This window comes from Psammomys obesus, unplaced genomic scaffold (genome assembly GCF_907164565.1).
Source record: "Psammomys obesus unplaced genomic scaffold, mPsaObe1.curated_primary_1811, whole genome shotgun sequence".
Classification (NCBI taxonomy): domain Eukaryota; kingdom Metazoa; phylum Chordata; class Mammalia; order Rodentia; family Muridae; genus Psammomys; species Psammomys obesus.
This window is the reverse complement of record NW_026596051.1, coordinates 30,761,931-30,779,440: the sequence shown is the minus strand read 5'-3', so window position 1 is coordinate 30,779,440 and position 17,510 is coordinate 30,761,931. Positions and strand designations below refer to the sequence as shown.

At 39.3% G+C, this 17,510-nt stretch overlaps 1 protein-coding gene across 1 annotated transcript in view; it reads right to left on the bottom strand.

Moving 5' to 3' along the window:
• Window positions 1-1,607: 1,607 nt before the first annotated feature.
• Window positions 1,608-17,510, bottom strand: part of Slit2 (slit guidance ligand 2) — a 104,623-nt gene continuing 88,720 nt past the window's right edge. Inside the window, exons 26-29 of the mRNA XM_055624092.1 lie at window positions 11,907-12,061; window positions 4,867-5,155; window positions 4,417-4,628; window positions 1,608-3,345 (exon numbers count right to left, since the gene is read on the bottom strand). Of these exons, the coding sequence (XP_055480067.1) occupies window positions 3,104-3,345; window positions 4,417-4,628; window positions 4,867-5,155; window positions 11,907-12,061 (898 nt within the window). The 3' untranslated portion in view covers window positions 1,608-3,103. The remainder of the gene's footprint in view (window positions 3,346-4,416; window positions 4,629-4,866; window positions 5,156-11,906; window positions 12,062-17,510) is intronic.

Here is a 17,510-nt window from a genome sequence, read left to right as displayed (position 1 = left end):
TTCAAGATCTTTATGTCCTGCATTGATTTCAAGTCTTTTAATCATTTCTCCAGAAGGAAATGTTACTGACAAAGCATATCATCTATAAAAGAAAATGCTCCGGGTAGCTCTTCAGCAAAGGTTGCCCTGTTACTGAACGAGTTCAATCTATGGTCAGAACACATTTCAAAGACTGAGGTGGATATTATTTAGTGTTCGCATTCTTCAATTGATTGTACATACAGTGTTCTGATGGTTTAACTCATGTGAGAATTAAAAAAAAAAACATGCCAAGCAAGAGTGCTTAAGAACTTCATCTTTTTCATTACAAATGTATGTTATTGTATGTAATAGTTTCAATTTTGTATTTTCAAAAATCAAATTCTGTCACCAAAGCTCTAGAGTGTTTTTTTTTTAATTTAAAAGCGTGCTATAGTCAAGGGCTTATAAGTAAGGAACAGTTTTTTAACATGAATAATTGCCTTTAAATTATGTGATTTGCTAATAGTTATGTGGCTGTGGAATTTGCTCCACTATAGGCTCATGACTGGAAGGTAAATCAAATGTGACCTCTACAAAATTAACTCTGCTCAAATTCTAGAGAAATAGAACTTTATTTTGTGACTTCATAATCAGGAAAAATAAAATATTTCATGTAAAAACCACGATGATATCTTTTTCCACTTTAAAACAGAAGTAAAAAGTCAAATCTCTACTAAGATTACTTAAATATTCATGGTCAAGAGCCCTGAAAATATGGCTTCAAGCCTTAGCAATTCCCATGTACAGGCAATTTGTGACTAAACTATTGTCTATGTTATCAGCAAATACACTGGTAAAAACTGCCCAATAATGAAAGCAGCTCCTTTGCTTTCCAGCCTTGTACACCAAAATAAACCAGGTAACACAGGAATTCCATCCATTTAGAGAATGGAGACTTTACCTATAAAAAACTTATATCATAGCTCTTTCTATGAAATATGCAACCCAGAAACACTAGCCCTTAAGATAGTGTTTATCTGAGACATCAAGCAGAAATTTTTGTTGTATTTGTAGATTATTCCTTGCTTAATAAATGTTTCAATGCTTCTGTAAAAGGAGGCATCCATAGGAACGCATGAATGCTTTATCATGGTTATTTAATACTTAGGTAATACAACTGAATTCATTTTACCAAGAACAAATGAATTATTGGCTGTTCACACCTAAAAGATAGTGTTGTATCTGTTTGTATGTGCGGGATTGTCCTAAAAAGAGATGAATCACTTGTACAATGGAGGCCAAGTATTAATATTCTGTCTAGACAATGGCACTTTCTTGATCTGAATAGTTGGCAGTTCTGAATTGCTGGTTCTAGCTAAGGCAGTGAGGCTTAAAGAAGATCCTTTCTGTTAGCACTATTTTATCTTACATTTCTTTTTGGTGGGAGAATTTAATTTAGTATACATTTCCCTAGCAAAGAATATGTTGTTCTATCTGCCTCTTCTCTGAGACCTGTAGATGTGAGGATGCGTTAATTTCCAAGCAACTTCTGGCAACGTAAAGGTAAAGGTTGCCTTTCTTGTTCATTGCATCATGTTTATAAAGAAACACCTGCAATTTCTAAGAAAACGGCCAAGCTGTTAGTGAAGTAGATATCTTTTAATTTACAAACATCAGTAGCATAACTGATATTAGTCTGCAGAAGACAAAGCATAACATGTACATCTAATTTTCATTGTTAAAAAGTGTTTTTTCTTTTGAAGAATCATCTGTATCTTCACAGGGGACCCCGGGATTTTAATGAAGAAAGAACACAGTCCACTATCAATCATTATCAACTCTACAATGTTATTGAGCAGCAAACATATTAACATGGGAGCAGTAAGGTAATAAAGGAGTTTTATTGTCTGGAGAAAAATCACAGTTTTGACATAACAGTCTTTCTTCTCCCACCCTTCCCCAAAGCATGGCAGGGAAATGTTTATTAATTAATTTGTAAAATGTCTACTTCTTACTGTCCATTGCTACAGATAATCCCTTCTTCCTGTGAGGACATGTGGCAGGCGAGTGCACTGCTGTTTCTACTCTCAGAGTTTGCAAACCCTCTGCAAGTGTCCTGAAGGAGGCCACAGTACAGTGATATCAGTGGTCAGATGTCGACGTCAGCCAACAGAACATATACCTATCCCAAGATAACAAAATAACATCCTATGTTAGTACTATGGCCCAAAAAAATCCTGATTTTTTTTTAAAGTTTGAAAATGTACAAAAATATCAGGACAATTATAAATTAATATATATTAAAGCATCAAGAAACAGTCCAAAGTGATGACCTAAATCGTTAAGTACAATGTACTTTAATACAATAAATATTCCTCATTGAAAATGAATACTGTATAGGGCTATTTAGAACTCATAGAAACAAAAATTCATATTATTACTAATTTTTTATTTATCAATAATCTATCGGTTCTTTATCATCTCCTTTATCATTTATATTACAAAAGTTTAATACTGGAAAGTGGTAGATAAACACCTTCGTGTGCTGTCTCTGCTGGTGTGCTGTCATTGCCAGCGACAATAAAATATATCGCAGCACTCCACACCCATTTCTCTCTGAATGAAACCCAGATATCAGGACACTTTATATCTTGCACAAAATATTTCTTATCCCTTGTATCTATCTACAGATTCTGGATTTCCGTTCACTTGCCTCATGGTCTCATTCACATACTTGTGCTCTCTCTGTCCTTGAGACCTGCACTGATGTGAAAGGGGTTTTATGCTATGGGCAATCACATGAGTGTACAGTCCCATGTCAGGCTCTTGTATATGTGCTTCTGCTAGTAACAGCATGTTCCAAACATGGCTCCATGTTGCAATGGTTGCCACCGCTGCACGAATGCCTCCGAGTGTGGCTTTTCTCCACACTTCTCCAGTGTAGGGGAAGCTTTAGTACAAGCGTGTCTTTTATTACTATTTTTTTCCAAATGCAGACAAGTCTTTTATTATCATAATAAAAATAAGTCTGTTCTGTATTTTACAATATATTTCAAATATTTCCATTATGAAGCATGAACTAGTCCAATGTGGTCAAGAAGCGGACAGCCTGCGCTGAAGATGGAAGCTTCTGGAGGTGTGTTTAGGAGGCACATCTTGTGCAGCCGCACTTCACCACCTTCTCAACCTCATCCACGAACGAGGAGCCATCTGTGCACTCGAAAGAGTATTTCCGCCTCTTGCTCCTCAGAGGTCCACAGCACTGCCCACCAGCACACCCGCCTCTACACTCCAAGCGAGACACTTTCTTTGTTGTTTGACAGGCAGCGTAACCCTGCTGCTTCTGGTAATAATCCCTTATTCGTTCCCCTCGACAAGAAATTTCTAGGAAAGAACAAGGAAATGAGAGCATTTTTAAAGGATAGACACTCCAAGTTCTGTAGAGCAACCCAAAGTCAAGCTCTCCATGCTTTTGTCGCTGTCCTGCCTTCCACTTTGTGACTGCTGTTTTTATTGAGATGCTTTGTGGTCCATATTCTGGACTGATGGCTTGACCCACTCCCCCTTGAAAAATGTATCTTTTAGATCCCTATTTCCAGCAAAGTGAATGCTATATATGTAGACAATAAATACAACATGTTTGTTCTGACAAGAAAATTGGATTCCTAAATCTTTTCCTTTATTGCAAAAAAGGAGAAATAATACCCATCTTCTGTTTTTTGGCAGGACTAACAGCTGGTTTTGTTTACCGCGGGGAGCAGTTTCAGAGAGAACGCAATTTAATTTATTAGACCTAGAATTTAATATTATCCAATATGTTACTTAATACAAGTAACATTCCACTAACTTCATAAATTACGCTAGCATGAAGTAGTTCAAAAAAGAGACATCTGTTAAAAGCTTCCGCAGGCACGTTCATTTTATTTGTCTGATGCACCAAAGTTGGTGCCAGCTGGAGGCCAGGCAAGTTCTGATCTTGGAAATGAAGGAGGGAGAAGTGGTCTGAAAACTCAGCCTGTTTCCATCTGTCTCACCTGCATAATTTACTGTGATAAATCAGTCCATTCTAAGGCGAAAGATGATTTGGTACTCAAACCATAACAGAGTGACACCTCCATAGTCTGTCTGTACCCAAAGCTACTTCAACAATACAATACATGTGGGTCAGGGGAACAGGAGCAGCTGAAGGTGAGTTGTGCCTCTGTGCTCTGAAGAAGATAATAGGAGACTTTCCACTGAAAATCAAGTTGTGATGAAATAGCCATGGAACATTTTTAGAGTGGGAGTTTAGTGCCGTTCACAGTAGGTACCTACATAACACTTGAAAAATCAACCAACAATAGCATCTACAAGCCACACAAAGCCCAAGAGTTTCCTCACTGTACCCTTCTATCTCTTTCACCAGGGATGAGGCAGCCCTTCTACTCTGTGAAGATGAGGAGTCGCCTAGCTTACCTCTGTCGCAGCTGTCCCCAGTGTAGCCAGTGCTGCACTCACAGTAGGGCTGCCCCAGTCCAGAGAGCCTGCACCTTCCATGCTTGCATTTGATCATCTGACAGGGGTTAAACAGATCTTCTTCTTCATCGCAGAGGACACCGCCATGGCCCTCCAGGCACTTACAGCTGTAGGAGAAGGCATTGATGGGCAAGCATGTGCCATGTACACATCTTCAGGAAGGAAGAAACAGAAGAGCGTCAACGTGGTTGATATAGTTGGTTAGAAGGTATCATGGTTAGGAAAAACAAAACAAAACAAAAAAAAAAAAAAACATGTCTCAATAGAGAGAAGAGAAAGCTAACGCATTGATTTGTCCCCACCCCACCCTGCCAAACTCCTACCTTCTTTTTTTAGATGATACTTTGAGAAATAAGCAAATGTATTCAGTACCAACTAACTGGAACTCACTTGTTTCCAAGGCAGGGGTCATTGGTTCGTTGGTCACAGAGAGGGCCCATCCATCCTTCCTCACATTCACAGGTGAAGCCTGATTGGCTGCTGGGCTGACACGTGCCGTGGGCACACACTTTCTTGTGGCATGGTTCACAGCCAGGGAGAATTCCAGTTTGCATGGGCACTTTACGGAAGTCCTGCAGCTCACTATTGATGTAAAGGTTCCGGATACAGCCATGGAAGCTGGTGCCGTTCTGACCAGGGGCCTGGCGCAGCGATGCCACGTTACTCTTCCCGGGCATGCCTAGGAGGAAACAGCATGTTAGTTGAGACACTGAACAGGGTCCTCAGGCATTTACAACTGAGAAATAGCAAGGTTCATCAGCCCCTCTCTATTAAATTGGGATATGTGCGTCCAGATGAGGAGGTAGAGAAGAGATGGGTATCTTGGTTCTCATTTTGGACAGATAAGAAGGTTACTCTAACTTCTAAATAAAAGAAAGAAACCTATTTTATCGGTGGCCATTTTTTAAATGATTTATTTTTTAATTTTATGTGCACTCGTGTTTTGCATGCATGCATGTCTGTGTGAGGGCATGAGATCCCCTGGAACTGGAGTCACAGACAGTTGTGAGCTGCCATGTCATTGCTGGGAATTGAACTCAGGTCCTCTAGAAGAACAGTCAGTGCTCTTAACCACAGAGCCATCTCTCCAGCCCTGGCGGTCAGTTTTTAATTTGTAAATTTGTTTCAAACAAAACTTCAATATATATGTAATATATATGAATATGTATAATCTTCAAGAAGGTCTACTCAGAGTAAAAACTAGACATCAACGTTATTGTTCCTTTTCTTATGTGTCGGTACCAGACACCATGCACACTGGGAAGCCACACTTTATAATTTTCTGATTAATTCTTCTCTAATTAAATCAAAGAATAGGGCCTAAAGCACTTGAGCCACGTGTTCCATATCACCCATGTAACATTTGGCTTTTTGCTCAACCTTCTTAATCATGGAACCCCAGGTCCAGTCTATCAAGACTCTGAGATGAGAGCTGGGATTCACAGTAACCCCTAACTTTGTCCCTGTCAAAGTCTGACTTCGCAACTAACCCAGCACCTTCAGGGCAAGATCTCACTTACTCAAGCATGCCTGTGCCTAAAATGCTCATTTTGCTTCTTATCAGGATAGCACCTCATTCACACCATGTTTTTTCTTGCTACTTCCAATGAAGCTTTCATGTAAAAAATTAAAAATACAGAATATGTTCCAATACAAGCATTATTTGCAATCTTGGGGCACATACATTCCAGAGGTGACTATCATCTGGTAACTGTTATTTTGTCAAGGCAAGGAATCTTTCCATGGTCTGATCCAGACCCTGAAATAGTTCCTTAACATCACTTTACACAGAGGTCCTGATGGGACACTGGGTGAGGAGAGGGCAGGGAGTTGGAAGCCTCTGAGCCAGTGACTTGCTCTCCTCCTACCCTACCCAGGGCTCATTTCCACTGCACTGGATCTCTGAGCTACTGCTTGGGGTTATAGGCTTGGCAGATGTCACTGGTGTGGGCTTCATCCTCCAGAGGACCATTGCAGTCTATTGTCCTTGCTCTGTGTCCCTTTTGAGGGCAAAGAGCCCCATTTATATCTTAACGGGCACGAAAATCAAGCATGTAGGTTTAAAAAAGCCACTAGTGTAGAGGTCGAGTCTCTAATATTGGTTGAGTGTGTCACGGTTAATCTTCATTTCCAAGTCGACATGATTTAGAATTACTATGTATCTGAGTTTCTTCCCAGTACTGTTGTGAAATACCCTGACAAAAGCCACTCAAGGAAGAAAGGGATATTTCAACTTTCAAATCAAGAGTGTAGTACATCATGACAGCAACATTAAGGCCACAGTGGTTTGAAGCAGTGGGTCACATCACATGCACAGCCAGAAAGAAAGAGGGAGGAGAGCTAGAACTCAACTCATTTTATCCGTGTTAGAGTCCTGGGTCCCAGGGAATGGTGCCACACTTATTAACATGGTCTTCCTCACCAATTAACTTAGCCGACATAGTTCCTCACACCCCTGCCCAAAGGCTAAATAATCCTTCACAGGCAAATACACTTAAGGATAGTTGCAGAAAGGTTTAACACCCGAAAGACATACTGTGAATGTGGGTGTTACAGTACCCTGGGCTTGGATCTTAGGCTAAGTATAAAGGAAAAAGACCACCAAGTGATTGCATTCATCTAGCTCTGCTTACAGACTCCTGTTTCGTGCCTTCATGCCTTCCCTGCTAAGACAGACTGTACTCTCAAATCGGCAGGTATAACCTGCCTTGTCACTTTCCTGCTCTCAGTTAATTGCCTCGTCTCTAGGTCAGGAAGACAGACCAGAGAAGTCGTTCATCAGCTTCTAATGCATAAGTCCTATTCAAAGTGGATGTTCAAAGAATGGCTTTTTGTCCCTCCCTACCCTGAGATGTCAATCTTACGTGGAGTGGGACAAGTGCAGAATTCTAAATGCTACCACGCAACACAGGTGTTTCTGATGCAAGAGGCTCATGGTCATACTAGAGCAGGTACTGCATTCTTTGTGCTTCGTTTTTAAAGTTCATTTAGGCATTTACTCAGCATATGTATGGCCATGGAGAATGTGTTACTACACCAAGATTAGAACACACAGTTGACCATTCCAGAGGAGTACTAGTGACAGGAAATTCTTTGTAAATCATGTTTATCCATCGCAAACGTGTGGACTTTAATGGCACTCATTATGGGTTATTTCTTGAAAATGTTAAAAATGAACTTCTTCCAAAACTATCTTAATAGCTCATTTTGGTGGAGATACAATGTTTACATGTGCTTAAGTCCAGACTAATTTAGATTGGCAAATTTCCTCAGCAGTGAGAAGCAACGGTGAACTTGTGTCGCTTAATTCCAAAGCTTACAACAACAGAGCTAAGTACTCAACTTTCAATAGCATCAAAATCAAGACCTTTGTAGATTACTTTTGGACCTTGGGAGTGACCCAAACACCCGCTCACAAACACACACATGTTCTACCCTGAATTACCTCTCTCACCAAGAATTATTCTAGGTTTTAATACATTTGTTCCAGAGTGCTAGCACTTAGCTGATAAACTGAAGCAGATCCATAATTTTTTCCTTTGACATAGTAATTTACGCTACAGCCAAGGGTGTCCTGGAACCATAAACACCGCTGCATCAGCCTGAGGGTACAGATTCACACTGCCTTAGCATACCTGGTAAACCACAATGTTGCTTTCTCTATGACTTTCTTGGATTTCATGGACTTTAGTTGGAAGTAAATTAATTCACCAATCACTCAGTAAATAACTTCGTAAAAGCATTAAAAAAAAAAAAAGCCTTCACGGCCTATGTTTCATAATGACTATAAGGGGTAGATATCATTGAACTCTTTTGTCCAAAGGAAACACTATTTTTGCATTAGATGCCTAGACGCCTATATCTGTGTCTTACTTCACCCGACAGTTAAGTAATAAGTATTCTGGTTGAATTGTTATATGGAAAAACATTGCAGTTCTTCTGGTTTATGTTACATAAAACAATATCATGAATAATAATGCAGGAGCACACTTAGCGCCAGTTTGCTTTTTTTTTTTTTTTTTTTTCCAGAGAATGCTTCTACAATAAACTAAGGCCCAGGATGTCTAGTACAGCCCTCCCTGGGGACAGCTCTGGTTTTAATTAGACTTGGCCTTGCTTCCCTTTTGTTGACTCAGCGATTCTTGCCTCTGCCATGTGTCAGTTGTGCTGTGGTCTTATGGGTTCCTTATATTACAAAATCTCAACCACCCCAGGAACCACAATGTTGAGAGGAAGGAGATGGGCTCAGTGTATTTTCTGGCAGTTAAGGCTGAGACCAAGATGATATCCTTTAGGCTTGAATATTCAGATGTGCTTCTGGATTCTTCCAAGACCTCAACCCTCAGAAGGATTAGCACTTTTTTTATTTGGGTGTTTAATGTTTGCCTCCTTAAGAAATGTTCTGTCTTAAACAATTCATCTGGGTTTTAAAACTGACTACTATATTCTAAAACAGTTTTAAAAGATTGAAATTTTGCAAATGAAAGCACCATAAATTCAAATCAAGGACAAGTTCAGAAGTACTGAAAAGCCACGTTACTTAAGCCATTTTGTTTTCTGAACTTTGTTGAAAAGTAAGTGGCAATGCAAGTAGCTTCGGAGTGAGAAAGACTGGGACTTAAATAAGTATCTACCACAATTTAGCTCTGCAAACGTGGAAAAGCTTTATAAATTTCTTGAGGCTGTTCCTCTGAGACTATGAAATAGAGAAAATAATGTTTACCTTCTAGTTTTACTTCAATTTTCTCTGAAGTTTAAAGGTTAAGCTTCTAAAAGCAGGGCCATATAAATAAAAACATTACTGAAAAAAGAAGCACTATATTAGTCATATTGAATGCTTAATAAACATAACTCATCACTCATCCCTTTTACATCGTCGCTAGCATTCAGGGCTGGCTATACATACCAAGGCAACTCTGTTAACTTGAGAAAACATCAAAATAGAAGCTTAAGCTAGAACCAGTCCCAGAATGGTGAGGGAAGGTGGTTCAATGTCCTACCTACAGCTTAGGAGCTATTGACAACAGTTAGCTACCAGGATAGGGAAATTTTTTTTAAGACTGATAATCCAGATAAATTAAGCAAGCTCTGGTAGAAGGCTATTTAAGAATTTAAGAATTATGGGGGAGAGGACCTAAAACCCCTGCTCAGATGTAGCCCATAGACTCAGTGTCCAAGTGGGTTCCCTAGTAAAGGGAACAGGGGCTGTCTCTGACATGAACTCAATGACTGGCTCTCTGATCACCTCCCCCTGGAGGGTACAGCCTTGCCAGGCCACAGAGGAAGACAATGCAGCCAGTCCTGATGAGACCTGATCGGCTAGGGTCAGAGGGAAGGAGAACCTCCCCTGTCAGTCGATTAGGGGAGGGGCATAGGAGAAGAGGGAAGGATGTAGGGATTGGGAGGAGAGGAGGGAAGGGGGCCACAGCCTATATACAATTGAATAAATTGTAGTAAAAAATATAAATAAAATTAAAAAAAAGAGTTATGGGCAGCAAGACTGTTGTTTTGCTTGTTTTATTTTTGTTGTTTTTCAAAAAGGACACAGAAGAAAACAACAAACAAACAAGAGCCACAGAAAAGAACCAAGGGTGGGTGGGTGGGATCTGGGTGGCCTGGGGAGTGAGGGTGCTAGGTGTACCTGATGTGAAATTCCCCAACAAACAATAAAAATATCATGGAAAAAAGGACACAGATTTAGGTAGCTAGGAAAGAGTGATGAATTCCGATGGAGAAGAGGGGGAAATGCAACAAAATCAAAACACATTGTGCAAGAATTTTCAAAGAACTAATTGAAAAAAGTCTCATAATACTCATTAATACTCATAGTTGTGATTCCCATGAAGCAATGAGGTGAGACGGTTTGCTGAGTATAGTCAATCTGTAAAAACTTAATTGTAATGACACATGAGTGATTTGGAGATGTGCCTGCTTGTTTCATGGTCGCTGGGACCAGAAGGTACATTTATTTTTCAGCTTGTGACACTAGTCATTAACTAGCTTTGTTCCCAGGATATAGTAGATGTCCTATAAGTATTGCTAGAATTGAATCTAAGCATTTTAAACAGCATCAACATTCTATGATCTTTTTAACTATTGGAATTATTAAAAATGGCAATATTCTGGAGTCAGGGAACAATGACAAGCAATACTTTCATAGAAAGTTTGGAAGGATAAAGAAAATTGAATAGCATCCTGAAGTCAGTCTTTTGTAGAAGCTAAGAACTCAATGACAGACAATACTGTTCTTGATTGGGAAATGAGATATGTTGTCTTATTTAGAGCCAGGAGTTATCTGTTAAATATGTTACTTTTATCAACTCGTTAATAATTTCATTTGCGACATTTCAATTCCGTATCATTTGTGTTATTGTCTTCTTCCTGAGTTTTTTAATTATGATTCCAATTTACATTTTTCCTTCCAGACAATGGTAAGAATTCCATTCTTTTAAAGTTTTCTCCCCTGGACTCCCCCTTCCTTTCTCTTTCCAATATAATTCTTATTGCTTAAAACAAGACTTGGAGTTATACTGTAACATTCCTAACTTGCCCAGGTTTTCTCTTGTTCCTTCACTATAAGGCCCTCTAAGCAAATACACTTCCTATCAGTCTGGTACAATCTGTAAATCTGAGTTTCATTGACAATTGTCAGATCATTTGTATGAACCCCAAGAAATATCAGCATGGCAATATTGAGCTGAGCCGATATGAACTGCCTCCTTAAGTGTACTGGGTTGGAGACTTCTTCTCCCTACTTAGCACCAAACTTATTTAATCATTTTGTGTATGTGTGCGTGTGGGGGTGAATGTGTGTGCATGCATACACATGTGCATGTCTGTGAGCGGTGGCTAGAAAACAACTTCCGGTGTCTTTCTGAGGATATCTGCACTTTTTCCCATTGTCTTAGATCTCACAGGGTAGGCAAGGTAGGCAAGCAAATCCCTAGGGCTCAGAGACTGCAGGGATCTGCTTGGGAACTTCCTCAGCACTGAGATGGTAGTATACCATGATGCCTGGTATTTTATGTGGATTCCGGGTATTTTAGCTCAGGCCATTGAGCACTTTATAGACCGAGCAGTCTTCCAATTTCTATTTTTATCATTTTCCAACTTGATCTCTAACCATTTTTCTGCTTCTGTGGGCAGATATAAAATTAATGACACTGTATATAAATTACTTAGCTAGCATGTCATAGATCAATAACTAATACCCCTTTCTGACCTGATGACACACTGAGTTAAACACAGAACCAGGACGACCAAATGGTCCCTTAACAGACACATCCACCTCTTTCTGTTTTATGCTTATTAGTCAATTCCAGTGACAAATAAGTGTCAAAGATCATGGTACCAGGGACCAATAACTTCAGATCTAATCTAGCAGGATAAGCACAGAGTTGGAAGACCTCTAGATTTGGAAGGGAATTCACCTCCTACATAGAGTGGGGAGTCAAAATTGAGGGTAGATTGTTTTGACAAGTTGGTGATGATTTTAGGGCTTCCTCCATCCACAGAAAGGGAGAGACTGGAATCCAGAGTCAGTAACTCCACGATGTGGAAGTTTCCATCATTGATTGTCTCCACACTGCAATGGAAGGGGGGAGAAAAAAGAAGCAACTTGAAACATAGTAAAAATACAAACTCTGAGAAACCCAGCTTCAGAGAAGATATTCGTAGCAGATATTAAGGAAACTGGCTTTTAAAGATACAATTAATTTCTCAGGATCTGGACACAAAATAAATCTGTTCTCCCACTGAGAGAAATGGAGAAGAACACTCATTACCCAGCCACACTGATTCCATTTATGCAAATCACAAGTGATAACTTTACTTTTGGAGGATGTAAAAGTTCTATTTATCGAGAGATAGTCTACAACTCCAAGTGGTATTAAAAAGAAGCCTTCACCTCCTCTGGAGACTACAGCATTGCTGGCATCTACAGTATGAGTCAGCGCGTTAGCACCCATCAGAGTTAAGTTTGCAGACGAATACAAGAACCAACTTGATAGGGTCTCTGTACTTTCTCAAATTTGATAAATATGTTTTCAATTTCATGTTTAATTTTGGAGAAAGGCCACTTGAACCATATTATCATGAAGAAATCTTTGTTCAGTTGAGAGCTGGGATTAATAGATTGAATAAAGTGTTTAACATAGAGAAGTAATCAAGGAGTAGGCAACCAAGTTCATGTCTGAGACTGTCTCTTCTCCCTTGCTAGGGAACCCACATGGAGACTGAGCTGTCTATGGGCTACATCTGAGCAGGGAGTCTACAACCTCTCTAGGCATTGTCTTTGGCTGATGCCATCAGTTTCTGTACTCCTATCTGAATCAGTGAGCTACATACAGTTCAGTGAGGGATTCAGAGCGCCACGGAGGACGATACTTGGCTTTACCGTGTAGCTAACATAAACACAGACACAGTTATATGAGCACAGACTTGCAAACACCATAGATCTCTCTCTCTCTCTCTCTCTCTCTCTCTCTCTCTCTCACACACACACACACACACACACACACACAGAGAAATTAAAGTAAAAATTAGTTAGATGTGGCAAATACTGTTCTTTCTCCACCTTTAATTACCTCAACATTGAGCAATATTAAAATCAGAAAGGAGATAATTTACTGCCTAAATAAGGTTTTACTGTGCTATTACGTTTACAAATGAGTTTCTTCCACCATGCATTTATGACACAGGATACAGAGGATCTAAGGCCTATGGATTCCAGCAACAACCAGCATGCCACTATTATCCTGAAAGTGCCATAGTGCCGTAAGTATTGTGGTGGTAACCAACAGATCTCTAGTTGTTTGTAAGATCCTCCCCACAGAGGGAAATAATGCCTGGTACTGGAAACCTAGCAAACTACCCAGGACTAGTGGCATCATGGATCCAAGAGGAGACTCTACAACCTCCACTTGCCTATACTAGGATAATAATCCCTGACTACATTATAAATATGTATCCTTATATCTTTAGAGAAATGTAACTTTTACCTCTTTTTTTATTAATTACACTTTATTCATTTGTATCTCCCCTGTGGTTCCCTCCCTCCTCCCGCCCCATTCCTTCCCTTCCTCCACCCTCTGCATGCATGCCCCTCCCCACGTCCACTGATAGGGGAGGTCTTCTTTGCCTTCCTTCTGATCCTCGTCAATTAGGTCTCATCAGGAGTGGCTGCATTGTCTTCTTCTGTGGCCTGGTAATGCTGCTTACCCCTCAGAGGGAGGTGATCAAAGAGCCGGCCAATCAGTTCACGTCAGAGACAGTCTCTGTTCCTAGTACAATGGAACCCACTTGGATACTGAACTGTGTCCTCCCTCTTGATTAGTTTCTTTAGGTGTACAGATTTTAATAGGTTTATCCTATATTATATGTCTATATGAGTCAGTATGTACTGTGTGTGTCTTTCTGCTTCTGGGATAGCTCACTCAGGATAATCTTTTCCAGATCCCACCATTTACCTGAAAATTTCATGATTTCCTTGTTTTTTATTGCTGAGTAATATTCCATTGTGTAGATAAAGAACTCAAGAAGTTAAACAGCAACAAAACAAGTAATCCAATTAAAAAATGGAGTACAGGGCTAAACAGAGAATTCCCAAGAGAGGACTATCGAATGGCAGAAAACACTTAAAGAAATGTTCAAAGTCCTTAGTCATAAGGGAAATGCAAATCAAAACAACCCTAAAACTTCACCTTACACCCATCAGAATGGCTACAATCAAAAATTCAAGTGACAACACATGCTGGAGAGGTTGTGGGGAAAGGAGAACCCTCCTTCACTGCTGGTGGGAATGTAAACTTGTACAACCACTCTGGAAATCAATCTGGCGCTTCCTCAGACAACTAGGAATAGCGCTTCCTCAAGATCCAGCTATATCACTCCTAGGCATATATCTAAAAGAGGCTCAAGTACACAACAAGGACATTTGCTCAAACATGTGTGTAGCAGCCTTGTTTGTAATAGCCAGAAGCTGGAAACAGCCTAGATGCCCCTCAGTTGAAGAATGGATAACTTTTACCTCTTATCAAATAAATTTCTCTTTTCAACAGATAGGCATTACGAAAAATGAGAATTTATCAAAATTCAAAGAACATGTCATGTTGTCATGCTAAGCAACAACTGATTCATCTGCAACATTTTACCTAAGACTGTGAGAACAGGAGCCAGAGGAGGGGCCAGAGAAAGTGTAAATCAGAGGAACAGTATGCGACTATTGTTTTTTAAATGATAGAAAAGTTACACTCATGAAATCTAAACAACATGGTGTCTCGATGGACCATGACTGGAGCAAGGACTATATCAATAGACATGCTAATATGGAAAGGGAAAAATTTCTTATATTTATAGCTGTGAGCCCAGGGTCCCTAGTAAAGGGAACAGGCACTGTCTCAGACATGAACTCAGTGGCTGGCTCTTTGACTGCCTCCCCCTTATCTGGGAGTAGCCTTGCCAGGCCACAGGGAAGAACAATGCAGCCAGTCCTGATGAGACCTGATAGGCTAGGGTTAGATGGAAGGGGATGAGAACCTCCCTTATCCATGGACTTGGAGAGAGGCATAGGAGATGAGGAAGGGAGGGTGGGATTGGGAGGGGAGGAAAGAGGGGGCTACAGCTGGGATACAAAGTGAATAAACTGTAATTAATATAGAAAATAAAAATTTAATTAAAAAATCTCACATGGCCATACCCAAATACCCCAATAAAAATAACTGCAGGCAACTAAAGATTGAAAAATAACCTTCCCCAGGGAAGACCTTCACAACTGTTTATCCAATATCAAGTGGTCAGCCTGGAATCATATATATATATATATACATATATGAAACATTTTCCACACTAAGTATACATTAGTAGTTATACATTTATGAATGAAAAAAAAATATGTCAGCAATTAAAGAAATAGAGGCCATGAATTTGGAAAAGCAAGGAACTACAACATGGAAAGGATTTAGGTAGGAATGGGAAGGGAGGGAATGATGTAATTATGTTTTATTAAACATTTTTAGGAACTGTTTGATTTTATGTATATGATTGTTTTTCCTACATGTCAATCTTGGCATGAAACTGTTCTTAGTGCATGCAGAGGTCAGAAGAAAGCACTGAATCCCCTAGAACTGGAAATTTTGGTAATTATATTTTAATTTCAAGCAATAAAAAATAATTAAGAAAATGACCCTATTTCAAACAAAAATGCTGAATTTTAATTTTAGCACTTGGTTAAAGTGGAATAAATTTAAATTTGAGTTCTGCTTCTGTAGTTATTAAATGTTAGATGAATTATTTTATAAAATCTTCCACAAGTTACTTTATGAAAATACACTCTGGTTCTCCCTGGTGAGTGCTGTAAATATTCTCGCCTCTCATAGTTAATTCTATGTCAAGATAAAATAACTTTACAAGCATGTGTAGCGTAACCCAGACAAATATCAGATATTAGCATCATTATCACATTCAGCAGCAAAAACATGCAAACAAACTAGTTTCAAATCTTATTTTTTTTTTAAATTTAGCTAATTTTATGATGTCAATTGCAAGACAATGCTAAAAGGCCAACAACAACAAAAAATATCATCTTTGAGGTACATCTTATTCAGGCTACCAAAAGTTATCCAACTGAATTACTAAAATAGAGATGAACATAACAAAATCAGTGAGCATATGCAGCAAAGGTCATAGCCAACTGATGCTTCCCCTGAGGTCACACACAACTTGAGGTTGTTTTCTACAGATGCTCTACAAACACTAGCCTTAATTAGATTATAAATATTAATACAGAAGCACTTTTATGTTCTCTTTAAAATTGCAAAGAAAAGGCCACATATACTGAGGAACAGGCTCTTGGTCACATATTGATTTTAGACAATCAATCCAGACATGTCATTGCTAATGATAGTGTTTGGTGCAGTAAAATTGAGTGGCTCAAGACTTTTAACTTTTTATGCTCCTTAATGCAGTCTTCCAGCTGCGAAGCATGAGATTAGGTCATTTCATCAGCAACTCACTTCTCCATGATTTTCTTTTTTTTGTTCCTTATTCTATTTGTTTTTGAGTTTTACATCTTTAATGCAAAATAAATTGTAAGTTACTTTAAAGTAAGGATCATATATTATTTATTTCTGTATACGTTCAAGTGGTCACATGAATATATAATAAATTGAAAATGCTCAATAAGCAGAAGTTATGTAAACATAAGTGAGATAGATTAAAGGTAACAGGAATTGTTAGTTACAGCCCTAGGTGATGGTTATAACTGGTAGGCTTCAGGCATATTTAGAGATGACTTATCAAAGATACATTTTATTGAGGAGCCTGGAATGTTCAGGGACAGCATTAAGAATAATGCCTATAGGTATAGCTTGCTTCACTTTTCCTATTTCTAAAATGAAACACTTGGACTAGAGTAGGTGTGACCAGTTCTTCTTTAGAGAGATATTAATAATAAGGGCAATAATTGACACTTAGAATGAGCGAATTACTGCTTACAAACATTATGTACATTCTTATAGTTTTCTTAAGACTCATAAGAGCCGAACATCTTGTTGCCAAAGTTGACACAGCTAGCTGGCAGCCAGACAGATCTGGAACAAGGATGTTTGCCTTGTGCATCTATGTTTCTGATTATCAGGGCACGATTTATATTTTTTCATTTTTGATGTTTTTTAAAAAAAATTAAAAATAATTTATTCACTTTATATCCCAATTGTAGCCTCCTTCCTCATCTCCTCTGGTTCTTCCCTCCTTCCTTCTTCTCCCCTCTTCCCCTTCCCTAGTCCTCACAAGAGGGGAGACTTTGTTCTCTACATCTGAGCCCAGCCTATCAAGTCTTACTAGGACTGCCTGCATCCTCTTCCTCTGTGACCTGGTAATGTCCTCCCACCAGGGAAAAGTGATCAAATAGTGGGCAACAGAATTAGAGACAGCCCTTGCTCCCCTTACTACCTATGAGCTACATCTGAGCAGGGGGTCTAGTCCTCTCCATGCAAGCTCCTTGGATCCTGCATCAGTCTCTGCAGGGACCCTTGGGC